Consider the following 25535-nt stretch of genomic DNA (forward strand, 5'->3'; position numbering starts at 1 on the left):
TTGCTATGCCGATCTCCTTTCATCCTTCCTTTCTAGGTTTGATGTCTAATTGTCATGTCCCCCTCTAGAAACTAGCAAATGCTATTAGCGTGAAGTTCATACCCTACGTACCATGTGTTCCTGGCTACCAATATGGATAATTGTGGGTTTTCTTTTTCTTAATGTTTCAGTGTGTTTCTCTTGTTCTCTCCCACTTTCCCTGAAAAATACTAATGGCAACTCAATCATGATGATCTTAACTTTCAATCCAGTCATATCTTCCCCCTTCAGATGCTTCCTCACAAAGTTAGTTATGTGATGACAGTGCCTGGCCTTTGGTTTTTGGTTTTTAGCCAATATCATTCCCATATGTATCTGGCCACTCCAAAGCCCTAGTATCACACTGACCAATATTACAGGGAGTGGTGTTCCCAGTTTGCAAACAAACTTCCTTTTTAATATTGACTCTCAGGAGATAACATAGGGGTTACTTCCGGTAATAACATAGGGATTACTTCCGCTGATAACATGGGGGTTACTTCCGGTGATAACATAGGGGTTACTTCCGGTGATAACATGGGGGTTACTTCCAGTGATAACATGGGGGTTACTTCCGGTGATAGCATAGGGGTTACTTTTCTCATTCTGTGACAAGGCACCTTATAGAAGTGACCTTGGAGAAGGAGAGGTTTCTTTTGACTTGCATCCATCATGGTGGACGGGGTTGCACTGTCTGCAGCTGCAGGGGTTTGCAGCACAGGCGGCTGGATGGTGCTCAGCAGGCACAGGGAGAGCTCCAGAAGCAAGGCTAACCATAGTCCCATAGTCGTCAAGGCCTGTCTTCCCTTCCTCCACCCAGGCACCACCTTCCGTCCCTAACCAGCACCACTGGCTGCCAATCAAATATCCGAACACAGGAACCCGTAGGGACCGTTTCCCAACCACACATAGCTGATAACAATGTAACAGCTGTAATAATAGGTAAGAACCACCCAGCATTCACTGTGGGCCAACAGCGGTACTGATTTGGCACTGTTATCAGAACGTTCCGGGGAGAGGAGGTGATGCTGCCGAGACACACAGAGACTAAATAGTTTCAGGCGATGTAGCATCAGAGTAGATGGTGTGAATGGAAAATAATGATCCTTTTCTTTCAGGAATTGATTTCAGTTAATCTGCCTTTACATTTTCTGTTTCATATTTTACATGTGAAAATTAGTGTTCTTTTCCCCTCTCAGACTTAGTCTGTGTGTTTTTAGAACATTAGGATAATGCTCACAGGTGTAACCTTTCCAGTTATACTGGAAAGAGTGTGTGGGGAAGAAATACCTGAACTGTGTTGTGTATTTCAGCACTAGTCTGTTTTGTGACCACTGTGCGGGACTGCCCATCACATGATGGTCTTCTGTATAGAATACTGAGTCCTGGAAGGCTCTACTCTGTGTCACATGTCACACCTTGCAGAGCCTACTGATGCCCAGTGCTGAGCCCCAGGCACTTTAGAGAAAGGACCAGGGCACCCTCAATTGTTGGGATGTAAAGTTATCCTGAAATTCTACCAAAAGCCTTCTGCCTTTTGAATTTTAAAAGAGATTCTGATGTATACTGCAAATATACAACAAAGTACACAACCGTTCTGTGTACCAGCAAAACGTACTGTTCACTCATGATACTGCAAGGACATGGGACAACAAAGGAACTACAGAGGAGTGTAATACACCCAGTGTTCCTTATTTCTCCTGCTATCCCTATGACCATAACCAGGAGTTGTGAATAATGGTGATTTTTCTTTTCTTAGCACATCCTAAGTTCAAGATAGCCATGGAATGTTCTCTAGTTGACTGCCACTGTTTTTCGTCATAGAAAATCTTTTATTTGAGGTGCAGTAAAGTCACTTCCCAAAGAATATTTATAGTAGTAAGTAAGCCGAATGTACTTACTTGCCCTCATCTTTTGTCAGACTTACACTTTGAATGGAAGGAGATAGAAAGCCACGGGAGTGAAGGAGTCACAGTCATTGGCCCCACCCCAGCTGGAGAACTCCTGGCAAACGCACCTTGCTCAGGACCAAGAGAAGGATTTCCCTGGTGTTTCATTAACTTTGGCCTGGAGAGATGTCAGGGCCAATCAGAGGGCTTGTATTTGTTCATACACTAATACTTTCACTAGCCTCAAAAAAGCAAATATAGATGTCCTCACATCCAATTTTAAGGCATCGAGGGGTATAAAGTCAATCACTTAATTTTTACTCTTCTAACAGTCAGTCAGAAAATTGCCTTTTTTTATGCATTCACTGATTTAGCTAGCATGCTAAGAGCTTCCTATGTGTGCTATAGTAGCTGGGGATGGATAATAACAAGAAGACATGAGATGAGATGCCGTTTATAAAACGTGTGAACCAAACAAACCTTTCTGGTTTCAGAACTCCTAAATGAAGGATAATGTTTTCTGCCTATTCAAGAAAGCATCCGTCAGAATCCAGAGCTCCCTTAGGGAGGTGCAATTTGGCATTGGATTCTGTAACTGTGGAGAGGAAACTCACTTGGTGAGCTGGAGAAAGTGAACACTCTGGGCTGAGCTCAGGCTGCCGGTGCAGATCTATCCAGATCTGTTTGTTGTTTTCCTTCTTCTCAAAATCAGATCTCCCTTGCCAGGAGCTTCCCCTAAAAATACCATCCTAGCTGAAGCCAGGCGGTTCGTCTCTAGGTAAAGTCATGGAGAGCCCAGCCCAGAGGAAAACACTTGCTTATTTTTTATTATAATGAAGTCAACTTTAGCATAATTCATGGTTTTGAATATAGATTCCACAGTTATCTGTATATATTTTAGACAGAGAGTATGTATGCACTCTCCTCTTCCCACTGTTTGGGAAAACTTGCATGATTTCAGAGAGTGGCAACAGAGTATCCAGGAAAGCAAAAAAATTTAAGAAAACATGGATTTATGAAGCAATTTTAGATTGCACCTTGGATAATTTTTCTCAGGTTTAGCCAGCTCTCAAAAATATCTTGTTGGGTGTTAAGTACTAAGAGAACAATTTGATAGGCTACTTTGACATCAAACTGTAACAGAAAAGAACAGTTTGCAATAGACAAAAGTCTGAGAGAGCTGACATAAAACCAGAATATTTTCCATCGCATCTAGACAATAGTGGAGAAATGTGAGCAAGAATGCATCATCAGCTGTGGCCACTGTATATTGAAAAGGAAAAGATTACAACAAGGGCGATTTTGCTGCTTTATTTTAAAAATAAAAGTATTATCTAATGAGAATTGACACACTAGTTCTAATTTCTGTGCCTTTCACACTAGTGAGGAATCAACTGAGTTCAGAGCTTGAATTCACAGAGAAAAGCTTGTGTGGTCAGATCCCAACGTGCATGCCAGGATGCATGTCAGGGTGCATGCAGTGCTTTCAGGACAACCAGCTCTGTTCTGTCCTCACAGCCATGAATGTCTAATAAGATTTTTTTATGATTATTGGGATATAGAATTGACAATTTATTCCAGATGGTATATAGTTTTGCTGGAACACTACACTCCATATACTCCTTGTTATTTTGTGAATGACGTGTTCATTATACTTCCTAAGTCAATGACTTGGCAGCATCTCTGTTAGATTCAGAAGAAATGGAACTGTCCAAGCAGAACTCATACTTTTATGTATGTCAGGGTCATGTATACATGTTCATGCAAGTGTGTGTGTGTATGTGTATATGTGTGGATGAGTGTGAGTGTATGTATGTGTGTATATGTGTGTGTATGTGTGTGAGCATGTGTGTGTATGTATGTATGTATGTGTATATGTATGTATGTATGAGTTGTGTTTGTGTGTGATTGTGTGAGTGTGTATGTGTATATGTGTGTGAGTATATATGTGTGAGTGTGTATGTGTATATGTGTGTGAGTATGTATGTGTGAGTGTGTGTGTAAGGCAGAAGTTGATATTAAGGGCCTTCCGCTTACACTGCACATTCTTTTGAGAATTTTTTTTGTATTTACTCTTTTTAAAAATTTATTTCATGTAATGTATTTTTTATCACATTCTTTCCCCTCCCTCAACTTCTCCCAGATCCTCCTACTTCCCTATCCACCCAACTTCATGCTCTTTCTCTCTCAAAGAAAAAAGGTGAAAATACCAAAACAAAACAAAAAGCATGGAGTCTGTTTGGTGTTGACCAGTAATCCTGATCACACAGCCTACCCTGGGAGGTAAATTGCAAATAGCTTCTTAGGAGTAGAACATCGTGTTTACTTCCCTTCTCTGTGCTGGGATTCTGTCTGGTTTGACCTTGTGCTGGTCTTGCACATGCCATCACAGTCTCTGTGGGTTCACATGGGCATCAGTCCTGTTGTGTCTGGTGACATGTTTTCCTTGGAGTCATCCATCACCTCTGACTTACAATCTTTCTGCCTTCTCTTCCACATAGATCCCTGACACTTCAGGGGAGGATTTGATAAAGACATCCCAGTTAGGGCTCAGTGCTCCAAACTCTCTCACTCTCTGCACATTGTCCAGTTGTGGGTCTCTGTTGATTACCATCTACTGCAAGAGGGTTGAGTGGCACACTGGTGTATAGGTATAGCATTATGTCGTTAGGAGTCATTGTACTGCTGTGTACCTTTAGCAGAGTAGCAGTAGGAGGTGCCCCTAGGGCTCACAGTGTGTCTAGTCTCAGGTTCTTGGCCACTGTAGCAATGTCAGTTTCATCTTATGGAGTGGCCTTCAATCCAGTTAAAGACTAATTGGTGACTCCCACACATTTGTACCACCATTGCACCAGTAGACCTTGCAGGCAAGTGCTGTTGTAGGTCACAGAGTCCTTGGTTATGTGAGACTGGTGGTTACTTTTCATCCATAGCATGCATAGTAACTTCCAGTACCATGGACACTAGGCAGTAGGGATGACAATTCTCGTTGGGCACAAGCTCAATGACATACACCAGTGGTATCTTCAGCAATGAGGCTTTATTGTCATGTTGTTGGGGGTCACCAACAGCATGGACAATAGCCTGTGGTGTTGGGCAGGGTCTGTGGGACTCATTAGGCCAACAGCTCAACAAGATGCTACTCATTCCTGGGGTTGGATGTTTTATCTCATAACGTATGATGTCTAGTCTGGGCATTGTCTTCCCCATTATGTGGTGACTCCATTTAACTTCCTTTCATACATGTATGTGTTTTAGGGGTCTTCCACAGTGCCAGATTTCCATGTGGTTTTTCTAAAGGCCTTTAGTGTTAATTGTGGTGATATTTTATTTGTGCTGAAATGTGGTGATATTTTATTTGTGCTTTAACAAAGCTTGCCTGAAGATTAGGGGGAAAGAAAGACCAGCCATTTTAAGTAAACAAAAAGTCAGGCAGCACACGCCTTTAATCTGATCACTTATCAGGCAGGGTCTGTGTGTGTGTGTGTGTGTGTGTGTGTGTGTGTGTGTGTGTGTGTGTGTGTTCAAGGCCATACTAGGGAACAGAGCCAAGCATGGTGACACATGCCTTTAATCCCAGTACCAACCATAGAGACCTGGAGGTCTGTACAGACAGACAGTGACAAGGAAGTGAGGTAGCTGGGCTAAGAGCCAATGAGAGGACAGAACAGCAAGGCAATAAAGGCACGGGTAGACAGGAAGTAACTCACATTTGAAAGCTGCAGAGTTGGTGAGGTAAGGTTGGCTGGTGGCTTTCCCTATTTCCGTGATCTCTAAGGCTTTCACCCCTATATTTGGCTCCATGTTTTTTATTTAATAAGACTATTTAGAAATTTGACTACAGTTAATTGTCCCCCTCATGATCTCTCCGTGAGTTCGAGGCCAGCCTGGTCTACAGAGCAAGATCCAGGACAGGCACCAAAACTACACAGAGAAACCTTGTCTCGGGGGGGGGGGGGGGGGGAGAGCTAACATATATATGTAAGTAAAAAGCACACAATATTGTCTTTGGAGCTCTGGTATGCCTCACTCAGGATGAGTATTTCTAGCTCCATCCATTTACCTGCAGATTTCACAGTTTCATCTTTTTTAACCATTGAATAATATTCCATTGTGTAAATGTGACCACATTTTCATTATCCATTCATCAGCTGAGGGACATCTAAGCTGTTTCCAATTTCTGGCTATTATGAATAGAGCAGAAATGAACATGGATGAGCAAATATCTCTGTAGTGACGTAGAGTCCTTTGGATATATGCCCAAGAGAGGTGTATCTGAGCTTTGTAGTAGATACATTTTCAGCTTTTTGAGGAACTTCCATGCAGATTTCCATGGGCTGTACCAGTGTTGACTTCTACTAATAGTGAATAAGTTTGCCCCTTTCCTTGCATCCTCGCCAGTATGTGCCAACGTTTGTCTTATTGATCTTGGCCATTCTGATTGGTGTAAGATGAATTCTCAAAATAGTTTCAATTTTCATTTCTCTGGTAGCTAAGGATGTTGAAAAATTTTGACCGTAAGCCATTTGTGCTTCGTCTTTTGAGAACTGAAAACTCTTCAGTACTGTACTGCATTTTCTTTAAATTAAATTACTTTCTTGATGTTCAGGTTTTGTTTTTAGTTTTTTGGTTTTGTGTTTTAATTCTTTGTATATTCTAGAAACAAACCCTCTGTCAGATGTATAAAGTTTTTCCCCGTTCTGTAGGCTTCTGCTTTGCTTGAATGGTGGTGTCCTTTGCTATGCTGAAGCCTTTTAGCTTCACAGGTCCCATTTACTAATGTGGGTCTTTGTGTCCGTGCTTTGGGGGTCCCGGTCAGAAAGGCCTTTCTGGTGCCCATGTAGATCAAGTGAATTCCCTACTCTCTTTTCTTTAAGGTTCAGAGAATTTGGTCTTATGTTAAGATCCTTGATCTATTTGGAGTTGAGGTTTTTGTTCAGGGTGACAAATAGGGGTCTCTTTGTGTTCTTTTACACGCAGACATCCAGTTTGACCACCACAATTTGTTGAAGATATTATTTTTTCTCCAGTGTATATTTTGGCTTCTTTTTAAAACTCAGGTCTTCAGTTATGTTCCATTGATCAATGTGTCTGTTTTTATGCAATACCATACTGATTTTTTGCTATAGCTCTGTAGTACAGTGTGAAATAAGGGATGGTGACAACCCCAGCAGTTCTTTTGTTATTCAGGATTGCTTTAACTATCCTGGCTTTCTTTCTTTCTTTCTTTCTTTCTTTCTTTCTTTCTTTCTTTCTTTCTTTCTTTCTTTCTTTCTTTCTTTCTTTCATTCTTTCTTTCTTTCTTTCCTTCTTTCTTTCTTTCTCTCTTTCTTTTTTCTTTCTTGCTTTCTTTTTTTCTTTCTTGCTTTCTTTTTTTTTGAGTTTCCATATGAAGTTGAAGGTTGTAGGTTGTTTTCAACTGTGAAGAGTTTTGTTGTAATTTTGATGGGGAGTGCATTGAATCTGTAGATTGCTTTTGATAGGATGGCCATTCTCAAAATATTAATCCTACTGGTCCGTGATCATGGGATATCTTTCCATCTCCTGGAGTCTTCTTCAATTTCTTTTTTTTAATATCCTAAAGCTTTTACTATACAAGTCTATCACACCCTTGATCAGAGCTATTCTAAGGTATTTTTGAAACTCTTGTAAAAGGTACTGTTTCCATTATTTCTTTCTCAATACGTTTGTCATTTGTATATAAGAAAGCTACTGATTTCATGTGTTGATTTCACAGACTGCAACTTCGCTAAAAGTGTTTATCAGCTATAGAAGTTTCCTGCTGGAGTCTTTAGGGTCTTAATATAAAACCATATCATCTGCAAATAAGAACATTTTTCCTTCCTTTCCTATTTGTACCCTCTTGGCTTTTTTTCAGATGTCTTATTGCTCTAGCTAAGACTTCAGTACTATATTGAATAGGTATGGACAGAGTGGGCACCCTTATCTTGTTCCTGATTTTAGTGGAAATGTTTTCAGTTTCTTTTTCTATTTAGATTGATGTTGGCTATGGACTTGCTGTGTGTTGCCTTTGTTATGTTGAGGTATATCACTTTTATTCCTAATCTCTCCAGGACTTTTATTATAAAGATATGTTGGAATTTTGTCAAAGGCCTTGTCTGCATCTAATTAGATGAGATATTTTTATCTTTCAGTTTCTGTTTGTGGTGGATTACATTTATCAATTTATGTATGTTGAACCATCCCTGCATCTCTGGGATGAAGCCTACTTGGTCATGGTGGAAAATCTATTGGATGTGTTCCTGGATTCTGTTTGAAGTATTTTATTGAGGAATCCTGTATGTGTGTTCATAAGACATATTGATCTATTTTTTGAGACAGGTTCTCTCACTGATCCTGAGATCATTGGTTTAGCTAGGCTGGTCAGTGATCTGTCTGGCTCTGCTTCTTTGGTGGTGACATTACAAGTATGTGCCACCATACCTAGCCTTTATGTAGGTGTTGGGGATCCAAGCGCAGATCCTCATGCTTCCAGAGCAAGTGCTTCACCGAGCAAGCCCTTCTCTCCAGCTCCTACATTCTGACTTCTTAAGATACCAGCTGTCTTCTTAAAGTAGATATAGCAAACACACAAACAATTGGTTTGTGTTTAGAAAGTGATAGTTGAAAAAAACATGTTCTTAAAAGTTGTCTCTTGGAGGCCTGCTCTTTTCTGAAGGGAAACCGGCAGGGGGAGTGAATCTGGGGACAAGGGAAGTAGGGGGAAGCTAGGGGGAGTGTAGGGAGGGGAAACTGTGGTCAGGATGTATTGTATGAGAGAAGAATATTTTCAATAAAAAATAAAATAAAATGTCAAAAAATAATAAAAAAAAGTTGAACTTGGAATTAAAAAGTCCACATAGTTAGCCTAAGTTAAAATTTTAAAATTCTCTAAGGAAATAAAATATGAAGTTTCTGAAGTCTGTTTGAATAAATTATGGAGACTGGAATCATGCATAAAATTATGTCATGAAACCCAAAGAAAAAAATGCATGATCTGCTATTTAAACCCACAGTTATCTAGGGCATATTTCTCTGGCTTCCAGCCTATATTTTGAGCAAGTGACATGTACAATGAATAAACTAGGAGATTCTGATGTCTCTTGAAAAACAAAAGCATCAAACAGACAGTTCATCAGCAATGTGTGTTGAATTGTATTCACAACCTTTTCTAGAATGTGTCCACATATTGCATGCAGTCGTGTATCCTACAATTTCTACAGAGTAGAAAATGTCAACATTCTTTATTGGAAGTACCTTAAATAACATCATTTTTTTCTGCTATCATTAAACAGGGAAGGCCATGGTAAAATCTCAGTATTTGCTGTCAAAATGGCTTTGGCCACGTTGTGTGGAGGGAAGATCATGGACAAGTTAAGATGTAAGTTATCCTCCCCCACCTCCTTGTTTGTCTCTGCTGTGTGCCCTGCATCCTCTCTCTTAGTCTTGCCATGTCCCCTGTCTGTCTCCGCCTTCCCTCATTCTGTGAGAGCTGTTTCAAATGCAGTCTTCTTTGGCCTTTAGATTTTATAATAAAAATATTTCTGCATTAGATAAATTTTAATGAAATGAACATTTCCCCTCTGCTTTCAAATTACCATTATTTCTAACTGCCTGAGTATCTCCAACTAGAATCTTTCTGATACTCAAGTATTCAATTTTCATTAATTTAAAATGACGTTGGTATTGGCCATTTCACCCCATCTCTTACCCTAAATATTGTGAGTTTGGCATGTAATGCTGTGCGAGAAAGGGCAAGACAATTGGCATTGACAATCCAGGTCATGAGCCCAGCCATGCCCTCGATTTACTAAGTTACACTATGGACATGATTTTACTTCTTTAATCCTTAGTTTCTGTCCACATCTTAATCGGGGGGATTTATTAAGACTGGGGGGTGCCCCCTGGCTCTGACACCATGGAGTACCTTCCATGGTGTTAGAGAAGGGAAAACCCTTTGCTCCTTCAGAATCTAGCCAGACACACTGTATGAACATTTTCTCACTGGCTAACCAGATTAGTGACAGAAAGGCAAAACTGGGGTGCCATCTGCTTCCTTCACATTCGTGATTTCGTGGACCAGCCAATGCAGCCAGAATTCAGAGACTCTTTTCTCTGGTTAGCCTAGGAGATAAAGAAATCGAAAACTATCTACTTTATTGTTTGACTGGAAGACAAGAAATTAGAAGTTCCAGAAACCCAAGGCTTTCTCATCACTAAGTGGCTTCAGAATTATCTAAGAGGCGTTTTCTTCAAGATTGGGCTAAGAAAAGAAAGTTTAACGAAATGAGTGAAACCAACGGGGAAACTCCGAAGAGCCTTCATGTCAGAATCGGCCATTTATGCCGAGGACGTCAGAGAAATGTTCCAAAAATTAAAATCTTTGAAAGCATCTTAGAATACTCATTCAATGTTGTATTCATAGACACATGAATAAAAGAGTCCTATATTAGAATAAGTTTGAGGCAAACTGATGAAGGGTAGTTTTCTAAACATGAGGACCTTCTGAGCCTTTCCTGAAGCCAGTGAGTCCTTGCGCTGGAGGACCCAGGGTCTCCTGCTCGGCTCTCCTGCTTGGCTCTCCTGGTGTCAGACGTTGTTCTCCATTGGAAAATCTCAGCAATCTCCTCTCTCTCTCTGGCCTGTCCAATCTTATCACCCATCTCAAGACAGTTACTAAAGCAGTGACTGGTAAAAGAAAAATACAGCAGACCCATCATTCATCTTCAGATCGTGGGCTGGGAAGAGCCATTCTTCCTTTAAGACGGAGTCAGATTTGAAAGGAAGGCTGGCAAGATGGCAATGGCCAGAGGTGACTGCACACAGGCCTGAAGACCTAAATTAAATCCCAGGATTGCACAAAGTGGATGGAGAGAACCAGCTCCTAGGATTTGTCCTCATCTCTACACACACACAAGATGTACATGCATGCATGCACACACACACACACACATAATAAAAATATTAAATATACAACAAATGCGTAGTTGCTAGGCAAGCAACTAACAACATGAGCATGGCTAACAACAGAAAAATAAAGCAAATTTTATTAAATGCTTAAAATGCAATAAAGGGGATGCTAACTCCATTTTACAACTATTTAGGGCCACCACCAACCAATATGCATGGTGTCACCACATTACTCTGGTGACACCATTGGTACAGCCTATGGAAAGAAGGGCACTTGCTGTAGGCATATGGCAGAGCACTGTAAACATAAAGTGACCTCCTCTTCTGTTTACTTGTTCTCGTCTTGTAATTTACTGCTTTAATGGGTTGGAACACTTGTCTCTTAGACAGTCCTGTTGGGTGGCTTTTCTTAAGTGTATCTGTGTGTGTCTGTATACAAGCATGTGTGTACATATATGCATACGCACATCTGTGTGCAAATGTGCTTCAGTGCATGTGTGATAGAAGACAACCTTAGATGTCACATAGAGGAATTTTGTCCATCTTCTTTGAGACATGGTTTCTCATTGTCCTGGAGCTCATCAATTCAACTAGACTGACTGGCAAGTGAGTTGCAAGGGTCCTCCTGTGTCTGCCTTCCTAGTGCTGAAATAACAAGCGTGCACCACCACACCCAGCATTTTTCCATAGTTCTAGGTGCCAACTAAGGCCTCATGCTTGAAAGGTAAACACTACCAACCTGGGCAACTCTTCAACCCCAACAATCCAGATCTTAAGAAATTCCAAGTCCATGGCCATAAGCCTGGGATGTCTTATTTTGTCTATAGTTGCTGGGTACGTTTTTTTTCTTTAGTTTAGAAGACCCACACTATAGTAAACACCTTGTATTTATCAAATTTCTCTCTCTCTCTCTCTCTCTCTCTCTCTCTCTCTCTCTCTATATATATATATATATATATATATATATATATATATATACACATACATATGGGTTGATCTGCCTCTACAACTCTCTCCAGGGTTGTGATCCTAACTAACTGGCTTGATGTAAAGCCTTCATCATCTCCCTCGATATCTTCCAGACACAATCTGAACTCTGTAGCAGAAGTTTCAAGGCTTTTCTATCTGCTTTCACCATCCACAGTACCCTCTGCCTGTACCCCACTCCGAGGGTACTCAAAGATCCTTGAGTGCATGGTGCTTGCACTCCCCTTTGTCCTGACTCTTGTTTTCTTAAGCCAATTTCCTCCTCTGTGATGACTGCTCAGTGGCCTTTACACTTTGCCCTAACTAGTTCTTCCCTCTGCATCCCATCCACCCTGCTCTTCCAGTATTCTCACCACGGTGTTACAATCTGTGATGTTCTATGAGGCATCCTTCAAGCTTTCCTCAATCCACCAAGCCTCCTGGCGAGCAAGAACTGAATCCTGGTCTTCTGTATACTCATTGATTAGCACAATGCTATCCATTTAGTATGTGTCAGGTTGATTGTAGCTGAATGAACCCAACGAATGAAAATTCATGTTATCGTGCTATAGGAAACACAAAGGGAGTTATGTTATGATCTGGAGCCACAAGGAAAACTCCCACTGGGGATTTTATATGAATGAATGATGTCAGCAACAGAAAAAAATACAGAATGAAATTAATAATGAAAATATCTAAAATGTGTACACTGTGTCCCATATATGAAATGTTATTCTGAATGCTTTACATCTAATTAACTGATTGAATCCTTGAAATAATCCTTTTTATTTGTTATACATGCATTCATCAACTGTCCTAACTCGTATTTCATTACCTCATCACCCTTCTATGAAGGCTCTTTCTCTTGAACTTGTTCCTTAGCTATAACTACATATTCGTTGACGTGTTCGAAACCCTGCCTGTCTTTTAAACACTTCAGGCTCTGGTAATAACCATCCTACACTCTACTTCTGAAATCAACATGCTTATATTCCCTATGAGTCTGAACATGTAATATTTGTCTCTGTGTGTGTGACTCATTTCCCTTAACAGAATGCCCTCTGAGCTCATCGACATTGTTGAAGGTGGTAAGATTTCCTCCTTCTTTGGCTGACCAATGCTCCACTGGGGATGTGCCACTCTTACTAATCCATTTATTTGTTAATGGACACTTAGGTCGATTGTACATCTTCACGGTTGCAGGGATGTTATCATAAACACAGAAGCACAGATATTTCATCAACCAACTAGTTTCATTTAGATGGACCTTTAGATGGATGACCAGGAATAGAATTGCTGGGTCATGTAGTGATTCTGTTTTTCTAATTGTGTTTCTTACCTCCATAATGGCCGAATATTTTATTTCCACAACAGTTTACAACTATTCGCTTTTCCCCAAGTTCTCCCCCACACTCATTCTCTTTTGCACTTTTTTCTTTTTCTTTTTACTAGCGATGGTACCTGGCCATGGCTTTCATTTGCATTTACTAGGCGATCATGAACATTGAATATCTTTATAAACCTCTAACCAATTTGTATGCCTTCCTTCAGGAAATATTTACTTGGCTCCTCTGCCCACTTTCAGTCAGGTTTTTTTTTCTTCTTACTGTTGAGTTGAGTTCCTTGTATATTTTGAATATTAACCTCAAAATTTCTACAATCTCATGATTAATATCAATCGTGAAATGTCATTTTTATCAGGAAGATTTCAAATGAAGAGAGTCAATTCACATCATAAAACCGTAACCCAGTAAAAGTGTGTAATGTGTGACGTAGAATTACAGTGTAAATGTGATAGCCTCAGCTTGTGATAGCCTTGCCTACATTCTGACCTTGAAAAATTAAACTCAAAGTGAGTAGAGGTAGCATAATGAACTTACTGTAGTTTGTCCCAGCAGCTACCCTGGCTGAGTGATGTCTAATTAGCATTAGATAAACTAATGGCAAATCCTTTCTTTCTGATAATTCCCAGGGGGCGAATTAGGAAGCCCCTTGGGAACTGAGCTGTTAGTATTCATTAAGCTCCCATCATGGCGGAATGGAGCTCACAGGCTCAGTGAAGCCAGAGGTACTCCGGGGAATAACCTGAAAGCCTGCCTTTACCTCACAGAGCATCTGTGAGGCCCAGCTCCTCTTCACTACACACACGCCCCTTCTGATGAGTCACAGGCCCTCACCCTGTTGGGCAGCGTGGTTTACAACTCTTTCTGCCTCTGTGGGAACTTACTCAAGGGCTGGCTTTTTCCCTTTCTTCCTTCTCTCTATTGTACCCTTTATTTTTCAAAAACACTAAATCAAACCCTAAAATTTTAATAATGAAACAAATGGATAAATTGCTAATTAGGTAAATGATGCATGTACCTCCCCCAATTCTATAGTGACAATTTCATTCTGCTTCTGAAGATGTTGGCAACTTTGTCTACTTTTCTGTTGCCATGGTAAGATACCCTGACTGAAAGAACCCAAGGGAAAGGGGTTTATTTTGGTCCACAGTTCCTGAGGGATCCAGTTGTGGTGGTAAAGAACACACAGGAACAGGAACAAGAAGCCAGCTGTTACTTTGCATCAGCAGTCCAGTAGCAGAGAAAGAACAGGAAGTGAGACCAGACAACAGAACCTCAATCTGCCCCAACGATAGACTTCCTCCAGCAAGGTTCCACTGCCTGAGGGTTCTACAACCTTCCCAAAGCACCACCCCATGGCAGATAGGGACCAGGGATTCAAACTCATGAGCCTGTGGGGGACATTTCACCTTCAAACCACAACAGGATCTACCACATATACAAAATTTATCTTTACAGCATTATGCGTGAGTTGATAATTGACCTCAAGACAAAATCATGTTCTCTGTCTTATTAAAATATGTTAATATTACCCAAATTGCAACTCATCTTCAAAAAGACACCAGACAGATAGCAAGACTCTGTCTTGAAACAACAACAAGAAAACACTGGATATCATGCTGACTCCATTTCAGATTTCATATTATGTTTTTATAAATAATACACTTATTCTGTATTATTTGCATCAGAAGTGTTGAGATAAAACTTTAGAATGTTTATGTAGTAAATACCTTCATCCTATCTTCCCACCAGATATTTTCTCAATGATCTCTGACTCCAGTGGAGTGATGGTTTATGGAAGATATGACCAGTTCCTTCGGGAAGTTCTCAAACTTCCCACAGCGGTCTTTGAAGGTCCTTCATTTGGTTACACAGAACAGTCAGCCAGATCCTGTTTCTCCCAACAGGTAACATTCTTAAGGAAACCTTCCTAACACTATTAGTCTCTTTCTGTGTGTGCTTTCCATGTTCAGATGCCCAAATTCTTCTTCATGACAGCAAATGAGGTATGTTTTTCTAGCCTTTGACAAATGGCCTTCAACAAAGTGATCCAGCAACTAAATTATAAACTTATATATACCTGATATATAATATACTTATAACTTATACCTGAACAGTAATAATAACTAGTGCTTATCACTGACCAAAAGGCAGAAATCATGCAATTATATCTACTGTCTAATTTAGTCTTTGCAGCTATATATATACACATATACATCCTTAGTATCCTTGTCATTAATATATAAATGACTGAATTGTCACTCAGCCCCAAACGAGGCATACCTGACCCCGCATTAAGCTTTACCAATGTTCATCAAAGGAGAGGAGTCTCTTCACATGCCACATGACTGCTGAGGTGGTCCAATACATGATGAACACTGCTGCCTAAATCTTTCACAATATGGTACAGTGATGCTTTCAACTGACCTTGTTGCTAGGGAAGCACTTAGTTTACCGCATCTCCACCTTATACCTCTATGGAAAGACCATACGTTCATTCCCCAATACAAATTCATGCACATAACATTTGTTTACAATTGTATAGTTTAAACTAACCAAGTGTGCTTTCTCAAGTGGTCTGCCTAATTAAAACAGGAAACAAAGTTTAAAAGGGAAAGAAATGTGCACGGCAGCTACTGGAAATTCTTGCTTTTTTGGCCAAAGATACTGTAAGAGATGTGTCTCTTCTCTTGTCCCAGAACCAAGAGGAAGCCCAAATTCTCTTCCCTGCCCTTTCCTTCCTCTGTGTCTTCTCAATCCAAATTCCTGGCTTCTCTATGGCCAATTCTGGTCAGCTAGTCACTGCCTCCACCCCCTGATTCAAGGTATAACTTTATTGGGCAATCTTGGGACCATTATAGTGCTATCAAAATGTCCCACAACACTGGATCCATTGACTAATCTCTTACTAATAAGAATTTACAGTTTTAGTTTTTCCTCATAACATTAACTAGTTTAAGCTTTCTATTGGGTTGATATGTGTATTGCCTTTAAGATAAACACATTGTATGAAGTGTTAGTAAAGAGACAGTATTTTTAAAAGATATCAGAATTTATATTTCTAAAAGAAAAATTTCCTTCAAAGCTATTACTCTGCATTGTATAGACTTTTCCCCATTGAAATATTTCAAACACATTTGGAATTTCAGTCATTTATTTATTAATATGTGCATGGGTGTAGAGGTGCTTTGACTACGTGTATGCCTGTGGATATACACATGAGTGCCTGGTACCCATGGAGGCTAGAAGAGGGAGTCAGATCCCCTGGGACTGGAGTTACACAACTGGGAGCCTCCATGTGGGTGCTGGGAATTAAACCCGGATCCTCTGAAAGTGCAGCCAGAGCTCTTAACCACTGAGCCATCTCTCCAGTGCACCTCCTCCCTGAATCTCAGCCTTTTAAACTGTGGCTATAAAAACATTAAATCAAAAGTGAAGTGTTTTTGTTTTTATATGTGTCACTTTCTAGATTTTCCAGATGATTGTATCCACTTTGGTTACTCAGTCATATTGGCTAAATTAAAATTGATCCTGAAGTTTCCAAGATATTGCTATAATTTTTATGTGTATAAATTTCTCATCATTAAGAATAAATAAATAAATAAATAAATAATGATGTCATGGGACAATCTTTGGAATATTTTAGAAGGAATTTTTAGCATGAGATTATCTTATTTAATTGTTTTTGAACATACAAGTCCTTTTATGTTTGAAGGTCAGGTATAGAAAGACAAACAGATTTTCACCCCAGCCTTTGACTTCTGAGTGTTATTGATAAATAGAATGATAGAGACTTAATTTAAACCTACACAAAGCATCCGAGGTAGAGCCAGGGCCTAGGGACCTAAAGCCCTGCCAGGCCTCAGCCTGAGTGGCCAGCAGGGCACTGACTGAGGGGCTATGTGTCCACAGACAATAATTGAAACATCAGTAGAGCTGGGCAGTGGTGGAACATGCCTTTAATCTTAGCACTTGGGAGGCAAAAGCAGGCAGATCTCAGTGAGTTCGAGGCCAGCCTGGGCTACCAAGTTGAGTTCCAGAAAAGGCGCAAAGCTACACAGAGAAACCCTGTGTCAAAAAAAAAAAAAAAATCAGTAGATTCATGTGCAGTCAATAAGCCGACAGAAAAACATCAATCCAGAATCAGTTATTAGTGAGACATGAGGTTTATCCCACAATATGGGCCTTAAAAACACTACACCTCTTTGGGATTCATTATTACTAAACCTATTATGGTCCTATCCACCTTGATATCCTGGTTCAAATTTTCAAACAAAATAATTTTAGAATTTGACAACACAATTCTTGCTATTCCCAAATTCCAGTGGAGCCATTCACTTTAGTAACTAAATATGCAGTGTGTAAGCAATTGAGGAAACTCTGAAGGGAAATCATTCACAAACAGCCCAACCAGCAGGGAACTTCACACAGCCTGTGTCATGAGGCACTTGGGAGTTAGAGTCTATGCAGATTACAGCTCTCTACCTTTCCTTGTTTCCACACTGCCCCTAACCTCTGAGAGGGAGGCTCAGACTCTTCTGATTGTCTCCTGACTCAGGCTTGGTGCAGGTGAGCTGGTCTCATGGACATTTGGGCACCAGAAGCAGAGGATGTTCTCAGTTCTAAACGAGTGCAACAACACCCTTTGGCAAGTTCCGTTTCTCCCTAGAGAAGGAGATAACGGGATGCTGTGTGTCTTTCTCAAATGCTATGTGGCTAGCATGTGAGTTCAGATTATTCTCTGACCTACACTTGGGCGTTTTTCTTTTTCTGATACAGAAAAAGGTCACATTAAATGGCTTCTTGGACACGCTCATGTCGGACCCTCCTCCCCAGTGCCTGGTGTGGCTGCCTCTTCTGCATCGACTGGCAAATGTAGAAAATGGTGAGTGGTTACTGCTGAGCCAAAACGGCATTTAAACTGGTCAGCTTAGACCATCAAGTCTGTAGTTATGAAGTCCCTGGCAGTTTCAGGGAAATTTGTTTAGTGGATCATTTAACCAACCTACCTCCTGACCCACCAAACTTTAAACCCTTAAATGCTACAAAATTAGGATTATCAAGGCAAATCAAAATAAACAGACAAACAAACAAGCAAAAAAAAAAAAACCCCTTCAATTGCACTGTAACCTCAGTTAACATGCTGCCTGTGTGTTCAATAGAGAGATCCCAATAAAGGCCACTTTCTACGATTTGTTTCAGAGATGAATTTCCCGTGTTGGTATCTATGACACTGACCATTTTTTTCCAAAGCGATCAACCAGGAATAGGTGAAAGAAATGGCAAGGAAAGCAATAAATGAGCAACTTGTTCACTTTAAGGCCCGTGTTAAAGGTTATGCATGTCCCTTAAGATACAAGTAATGTAAACCTCACTGCATGTTTCTTTCCAAAAGTAGCAAAGCTTTCTAATATTAGAGATGTTTGCCATTGACGTACCCAGATTTAAATATAAAATACAACCTAGGACAGGTTTAAAGAAATTTACACATGGATCAGACTAAAGTCCTATCTATTGTTTGTAGTTTTATTGTCAAACTGCAAAATTTCTCCAATTTGAATAGAAAATAATCTACCCCATGTCTATGTGTTGCTTTAATTAAACATTAGAAATAAAGTTGGCTTCATTTTAAATTCCCATTTGGAATATTTAGCATCTGACTCTGTCTCTCAGGGGTTATAGGTTTATCTTATTTTGCTTTTGGACAAAATTTAAAGAATAAATTTATTAGTTCCTTTTCAATTACTAAGAATCATGTCGATATAAGATCCAAAGCCAGTGAGTGTTTACTGTGACACAGGATGGGTTCAGAGTTCTGGTCAGCATCCCAGAAGGCATCATGGACCAATCCTAATGCTGTGGTTTCAGTTCTGACATCTCAGTGTTTCCTGTCACAGGAGATCTGCTTCTCAGGGCCTGTCCAGAGCAGTTACCCAGACTTACCCTTAGCTTTCCTGGGCGCCAAGAGAGGGGTTCGGGATGCCGCTGAGACAGCAGCACCCAGAACTCATCATGCTCTTTTCTCACGTTTTACTTTGTATCATCATTACTCGCACCTGAAATACTTTCCTAATTGAAAAGGAACTGATAAATTCGTTCTTTAAATTTTGTCCAAAAGCAAAATAGGGTAATCTTATAACCCCCAAAAGACAACAGAGTTGGATGTTAAATACTCCACATGAGAATTGAAAATGAAGCCAACTTTATTCCTAATGTTTAATTAAAGCAACACATAGACATGGGATAGATTATTTTCTATTCAAATTGGAGAAATTTTGCAGTTTGACAATACTTTTCTTGCCCAGTTAATCAAATAACTTTAAAAATAAATAAGAAAGCTGGGCGGTGGTGGCGCACGCCTTTAATCCCAGCACTCGGGAGGCAGAGCCAGGCGGATCTCTGTGAGTTCGAGGCCAGCCTGGGCTACCAAGTGAGTTCCAGGAAAGGCGCAAAGCTACACAGCGAAACCCTGCCTCAAAAAAACCAAATAAATAAATAAATAAATAAATAAATAAATAAATAAATAAATAAGAAGTGCTGTTGTTGTGGTGGTGGTGGTGGTGGTTGTTGTTATAAATGTTGCTGCTGCTGTTTCAGTATCTTTAGCTCATGACATAAAGACAATTTGGATTTGATTATACATTACTTCAAATCTTTGAGATTTGAAGCTCAACAGTTCACATTTCCTGGCTAAACAAGTGAGGTGTCTCTCAAACAGTCTAAGTCGGAGCTGTGTCCAAATAACTTGTTCATCTTTTGGGGACCTGTCCTTCTGCTCCAGAAAAGCGTTTGTGTGCTAGATAAAGGCAATGTCACTATTAAATAAGCCCACTGGCCACGCCGTTTTTTTAAGGAACTCAATTCTCTCATCTAGTTTTTCTATTCCCATATTCCATTTCTTTTTCTTTTTCTTGCTCCAATTTTCTATTTCATTAATGTTTGCCCCTTGCCTACTGAATACTTAATGGTATTCACCATTGTGTCTTCACGTGTCTTCATGACCTCTGCTGGTCTCTGGGAGAAGATACGGGGGAAAGACTAGTCAGTTTGGATAATTTACATTCTTATGACATAAGAAAAAGGGGTCGAAAGAGCAAAAGGCATTACAGAGATTTGTGTGTCCAGAGGACACTTATTCTTCATCCCATTTCATAGCTATTCCTTCCCCCACCCCACCCCACCCCCCCCCTCCACAAACACATACACATGCTTAAAAAGTGCAGATCCAGGAATAAACTAAACACTTCTGGCAGTCAAAATTGATCATGGTCTGAAACCACCACAGGATACAGCTGAAAAATAGAATTCCTTGTAAGTTGTGTTTTTCTTTAGTTTAGTTCACACTTTTCCTGGTTTTCTTCCTCATTTACTTCCTTCCTAGTCTTCCATCCAGTTGAGTGTTCCTACTGTCACAGTGAGAGCATGATGGGATTTCGCTACCGATGCCAACAGTGTCACAACTACCAGCTTTGCCAGGACTGCTTCTGGAGGGGCCATGCAGGAGGTTCCCATAGCAACCAGCACCAAATGAAAGAGTACACATCATGGGTAAGTGAGGTCCAGGCGGTGTTTAAAGTCAGGTGTGAGCATTGCTGTGCCCTGGTTAAGTTTCTCTGCTGCTGTGATGAAGACCTAACAAAAAGCAGCTCATGGAAGAGATTCCCCGGTCACAATTCATCCCTGAGGGAAGTCAGGGCAAGAACTTCAGTAGGAACCTAGAGGCAGGAACTGAAGCAGAGGCCATGGAGGAACCTTGTTTACTGTCTTGTTCTCATGGCTTGCTCATCCTGTTTTCTTATAGCATCCAGGACCACCTCCCCAGGACAGCGTTCTCCGCAGAGGGCTGGACCCTCCCACATGAATCGTTAATGAAGAAAATGCCCCACACACTTAACGATAGGATGACGTGATGGAGGCATTTTCTTGGTTGTGGTTCCCTCTTCCCTGATGACCCTGACTTGTGTCAAGTTGAAAAAAAAAAACTGACCAGAACAGATGATGATGGAATGAAGGGCAAACTTAACTTCTGTCTCAACATTCCTTCCCTCTTCCCTGCATTCCTCCTCCTACTGCGATCACTTACTGTTTTTATTTGAGCGAAGAGTGGTTTTCTGAGTCTAAAATACTGGAAGAACCAAACTCTGAGTCTTCTCAGGATATAGACAGGTCAATACTGATCTACTCAACAGAATGGCAGGAAGCTCTGGGTCAGTCTCATTTTACTGTAAAGTATGTGTTTTACTAAGTTTCACTTTGTTTTATTTCTATGCAAATTGGTAAAAAAAAAAAAAATACTTCAAGGTTTTTTTCCCTAAAATCCCTAACTTCTTTCAAGGCATGACTCGACAGGAATACGAGAATGTGTGCTCAACAAAGCTGGTGCAGTTTGGGATTTCTTTTCCAGGAAATGGAGAGGGAGATTTGTGGTTTTAAATTAGCTTTTCCTAGTGTGAGTGGTTAACTTAGTAAAAATGACCTGTGAGTGCCCATGTAGAGGAGCATGTGGCGCTGGTCTGTGGAGTGAACCCCGTGTGCTTGCTCTTTACATGGCTCACTGTTTTCTGATCTACCTCAATTAAACTCAAAGTTCAGTTCTCACCCTGTCTCCGACATCTACTATTTTGGCCTGCATTGGTTGCTGTTGGCTGTACCATCAGCCAAGCCAATTGAACTGCCTGAAATAGTCCAGTCACAAGAATGCAAAGTTGTCTGAGTTATTATATATTTAAATGTTTCATGTAGGCTTTATGTAAAGGGTAACTTGCTAAATATTTTTATATATACACACACACTGTTTTTTCCTGAGGAGATGTGAACAAATATCTCTACCCAATGGGAATGTGGGTGCCTCCTATTTTCCTCTCTAGAGTCCTCCCACTGCTCTCTCTAGAGTCCCTCCACTGTCCTCTCTAGAGTCCTCCACTGTCCTCTCTAGAGTCCCTCCACTGTCCTCTCTAGAGTCCCTCCACTGCCCTCTCTAGAGTCCCCCCCACTGCCCTCTCTAGAGTCCCCCCCACTGTCCTCTCTAGAGTCCCTCCACTGTCCTCTCTAGAGTCCTCCCACTGCTCTCTCTAGAGTCCCTCCACTGTCCTCTCTAGAGTCCTCCCACGGCCCTCTCTAGAGTCCCTCCACTGTCCTCTCTAGAGTCCTCCCACTGTCCTCTCTAGAGTCCCCTCCACTGTCCTCTCTAGAGTCCCTCCACTGTCCTCTCTAGAGTCCTCCACTGTCCTCTCTAGAGTCCTCCCAGTGCCCTCTCTAGAGTCCTCCCACTGCCCTCTCTAGAGTCCTCCACTGTCCTCTCTAGAGTCCTCCCAGTGCCCTCTCTAGAGTCCCTCCACTGTCCTCTCTAGAGTCCCTCCACTGTCCTCTCTAGAGTCCTCCACTGTCCTCTCTAGAGTCCTCCCACTGTCCTCTCTAGAGTCCTCCACTGTCCTCTCTAGAGTCCTCCCACTGTCCTCTCTAGAGTCCCTCCACTGTCCTCTCTAGAGTCCTCCACTGTCCTCTCTAGAGTCCTCCCAGTGCCCTCTCTAGAGTCCCTCCACTGTCCTCTCTAGAGTCCCTCCACTGTCCTCTCTAGAGTCCCACTGTCCTCTCTAGAGTCCCTCCACTGTCCTCTCTAGAGTCCTCCCACTGTCCTCTCTAGAGTCCTCCCACTGTCCTCTCTAGAGTCCTCCCACTGTCCTCTCTAGAGTCCTCCCACGGCCCTCTCTAGAGTCCCTCCACTGTCCTCTCTAGAGTCCTCCCAGTGCTCTCTCTAAAGTCCCACTGTCCTCTCTAGAGTCCTCCCAGTGCTCTCTCTAGAGTCCCTCTACTGTCCTCTCCAGAGTCCTCCCACTGTCCTCTCTATAGTCTTCCCACTGCCCTCTCTAGAGTCCTCCCACTGCCCTCTCTAGAGTCCTCCCACTGCCCTCTCTGGAGTCCTCCCACTGACCTCTCTAGAGTCCTCCCACTGTCCTCTCTAGAGTCCTCCCACTGTCCTCTCTAGAGTCCTCCCACTGTCCTCTCTAGAGTCCTCCCACTGCCCTCTCTAGAGTCCTCCCACTGTCCTCTCTAGAGTCCCTCCACTGTCCTCTCTAGAGTCCCACTGCCCTCTCTAGAGTCCCTCCACTGCCCTCTCTAGAGTCCTCCCACTGTCCTCTCTAGAGTCCTCCCACTGTCCTCTCTAGAGTCCCACTGCCCTCTCTAGAGTCCTCCCACTGCCCTCTCTAGAGTCCTCCCACTGTCCTCTCTAGAGTCCCTCCACTGTCCTCTCTAGAGTCCCACTGCCCTCTCTAGAGTCCCTCCACTGCCCTCTCTAGAGTCCTCCCACTGTCTTCTCTAGAGTCCTCCCACTGCCCTCTCTAGAGTCCTCCCAGTGCCCTCTCTAGAGTCCTCCCACTGCCCTCTCTAGAGTCCTCCCACTGTCTTCTCTAGAGTCCTCCCACTGCCCTCCCTTTACAGTTGCTATCCTCCCATCTGGGATTACCCTCCCTTCCCCTGACATTTTCTCAGCGGGTTCTAGACCTCCTAAACATCAATACATGTTCTCCCACGCAAGGACTTCTTCCCTTCGGCATAGCACTTCGCAGAGACTTTGCAGCAAGGGGCGGGTAGCTGGATGGCTTGTTCCAGCATGTAGTCGCTTGCTCTAACAAACTTCCTGACTTAGAGGGCAGGTGCTCGAAACCAAATTCTTCAATAAATGAATCCATCAAGAAATGAGTGAATGAGTATTGCAACGATTAGTAAGAATTTTAAGTTCATCTGATAAAGTGTAAGATAAAGGTCGTCATTGTTCTCCTTCTAGAAATCACCTGCTAAGAAGCTGACGAATGCGCTAAGCAAGTCCCTGAGCTGTGCTTCAAGCCGCGAACCTCTGCACCCCATGTTCCCAGATCAGCCCGAGAAACCACTCAACCTGGCTCATATCGTGTGAGTACCTCTGACCCCAAACTGGCATGTGTTTTCCTTCACTCTCACATGTCTGCAGCATTCATACCAAGACAACTGCACATCATTTGTCAGTACCAAGTTTTATTTGTTCTTTTATTCCTTTTTTTTTTTTTTTTTGGTTAGCATACAAAGAAATGAGTTTCAGTGTAAACTCTTTATATATTTATATATACCATTACACTTGGTTCCCATTCATCCCCATGTCCTTCCCCTAAACCTCTTTCCACTTCTTGCTGGTCCCGTTCACACAAATAATTTCCATCCTGTTTCCATCACACACACACACACACACACACACACACACACACACACACACACACACACACACACACACTTGTAAGTTTTAATTTTTTTTAAGTATAAAAGCAATATAATGCTGACATAGGCCAAATCCCATAAAACCAATATAAAACCCACTCTGTAGACTGGCTAACTTAATTTTTACCTTTTTTTAAAATTATGCTCCAATAAGTAAACCAGGAGTACAGAAACAAGGGGAGTCTCCCAAGGGACCACTGCTGGTAGTGATGACTTACCTGCCCAGGAGCTGCTGAGTTAAAAAGTCTGTTCTTGCCCTTGGCATCACCAAGGAGACAAGACATCCGAGTTGCTCGTGAAGGAGCACAAGGTGGAATGAGCCTGTGCTGTGTGAGCTCTGTGGAGACTCGCTTTCCACCGACGGCTCCCACTTCCAAGCTGCCGGGCATGAGGCAGAGAGAGAGTGGCCAGGAATGGATGCTGAGAGCAGGGCAGTATAGCAGAGTGGGGAGGGTGCTGCCACAGAGAAGTGAGTCACACTATGCTTACCCAACCCAGGGCCCTGTGCGGTCAGAACTTGGGATTAATTGTGGTGTGTGTGTGTGTGTGTGTGTGTGTGTGTGTGTGTGTGTGTGTATGTGTGTGTGTGTGTGTGTATGTGTGTGTGTGTGCATATGTATGTGTGTATATGTGTGCATGTGTTTTTATGTATGTGTGTATATGTATGTGTGTATTTCTATGTATATATGTGTATGTGTGTGTATATGTATATGTGTGTGTGTTTCTATGTATATGCGAGTATGTGTATTATGGGTGTGTATGTGTGTATGCATGTGTGTATATCTGGATATGTATGTATACATGTGTCTATGTGAATACATGTATTATTTTAACATGCTTTATAAAATGTATGACATTTAGTAGCAAGTTCTCTCATCACAAGTACTGTATCAGGCACTAGAAAATGAAAATAAGAGAATGAGCACTTTAATAAATACCAAATACTAATACCTCCCTGCACACCTAATGCTTTTAATATGTTATTCCCAAATATGCTTGAAACAGGAAGCCCTGGGGCTGGAGAGGTGGCTCAGCAGTTACTAGTACTGGCTGCTCTTGCAGAGGACCAAGTTTGGCTCCCAGCACCCACCCAGCAGCTCACAACTATCTGTAACCAAAATTCCCATTTCAAGGGACCCAGTTCCCACTTCTGGCCTCG

At 41.6% G+C, this 25535-nt stretch overlaps 1 protein-coding gene across 1 annotated transcript in view; it reads left to right on the forward strand.

The window, feature by feature from the left end:
• Positions 1-25535, forward strand: part of Dtna (dystrobrevin alpha) — a 171084-nt gene that overhangs the window by 77650 nt on the left and 67899 nt on the right. Inside the window, 5 exon segments of the mRNA XM_052741642.1 lie at positions 9203-9288; positions 14879-15033; positions 17906-18011; positions 20508-20674; positions 23913-24037. Coding sequence (XP_052597602.1) covers positions 9203-9288; positions 14879-15033; positions 17906-18011; positions 20508-20674; positions 23913-24037 — 639 coding nt within the window.

This window comes from Peromyscus californicus, unplaced genomic scaffold, assembly GCF_007827085.1.
Source record: "Peromyscus californicus insignis strain IS unplaced genomic scaffold, ASM782708v3 Scaffold_17__1_contigs__length_78620276, whole genome shotgun sequence".
Lineage (NCBI taxonomy): Eukaryota > Metazoa > Chordata > Mammalia > Rodentia > Cricetidae > Peromyscus > Peromyscus californicus.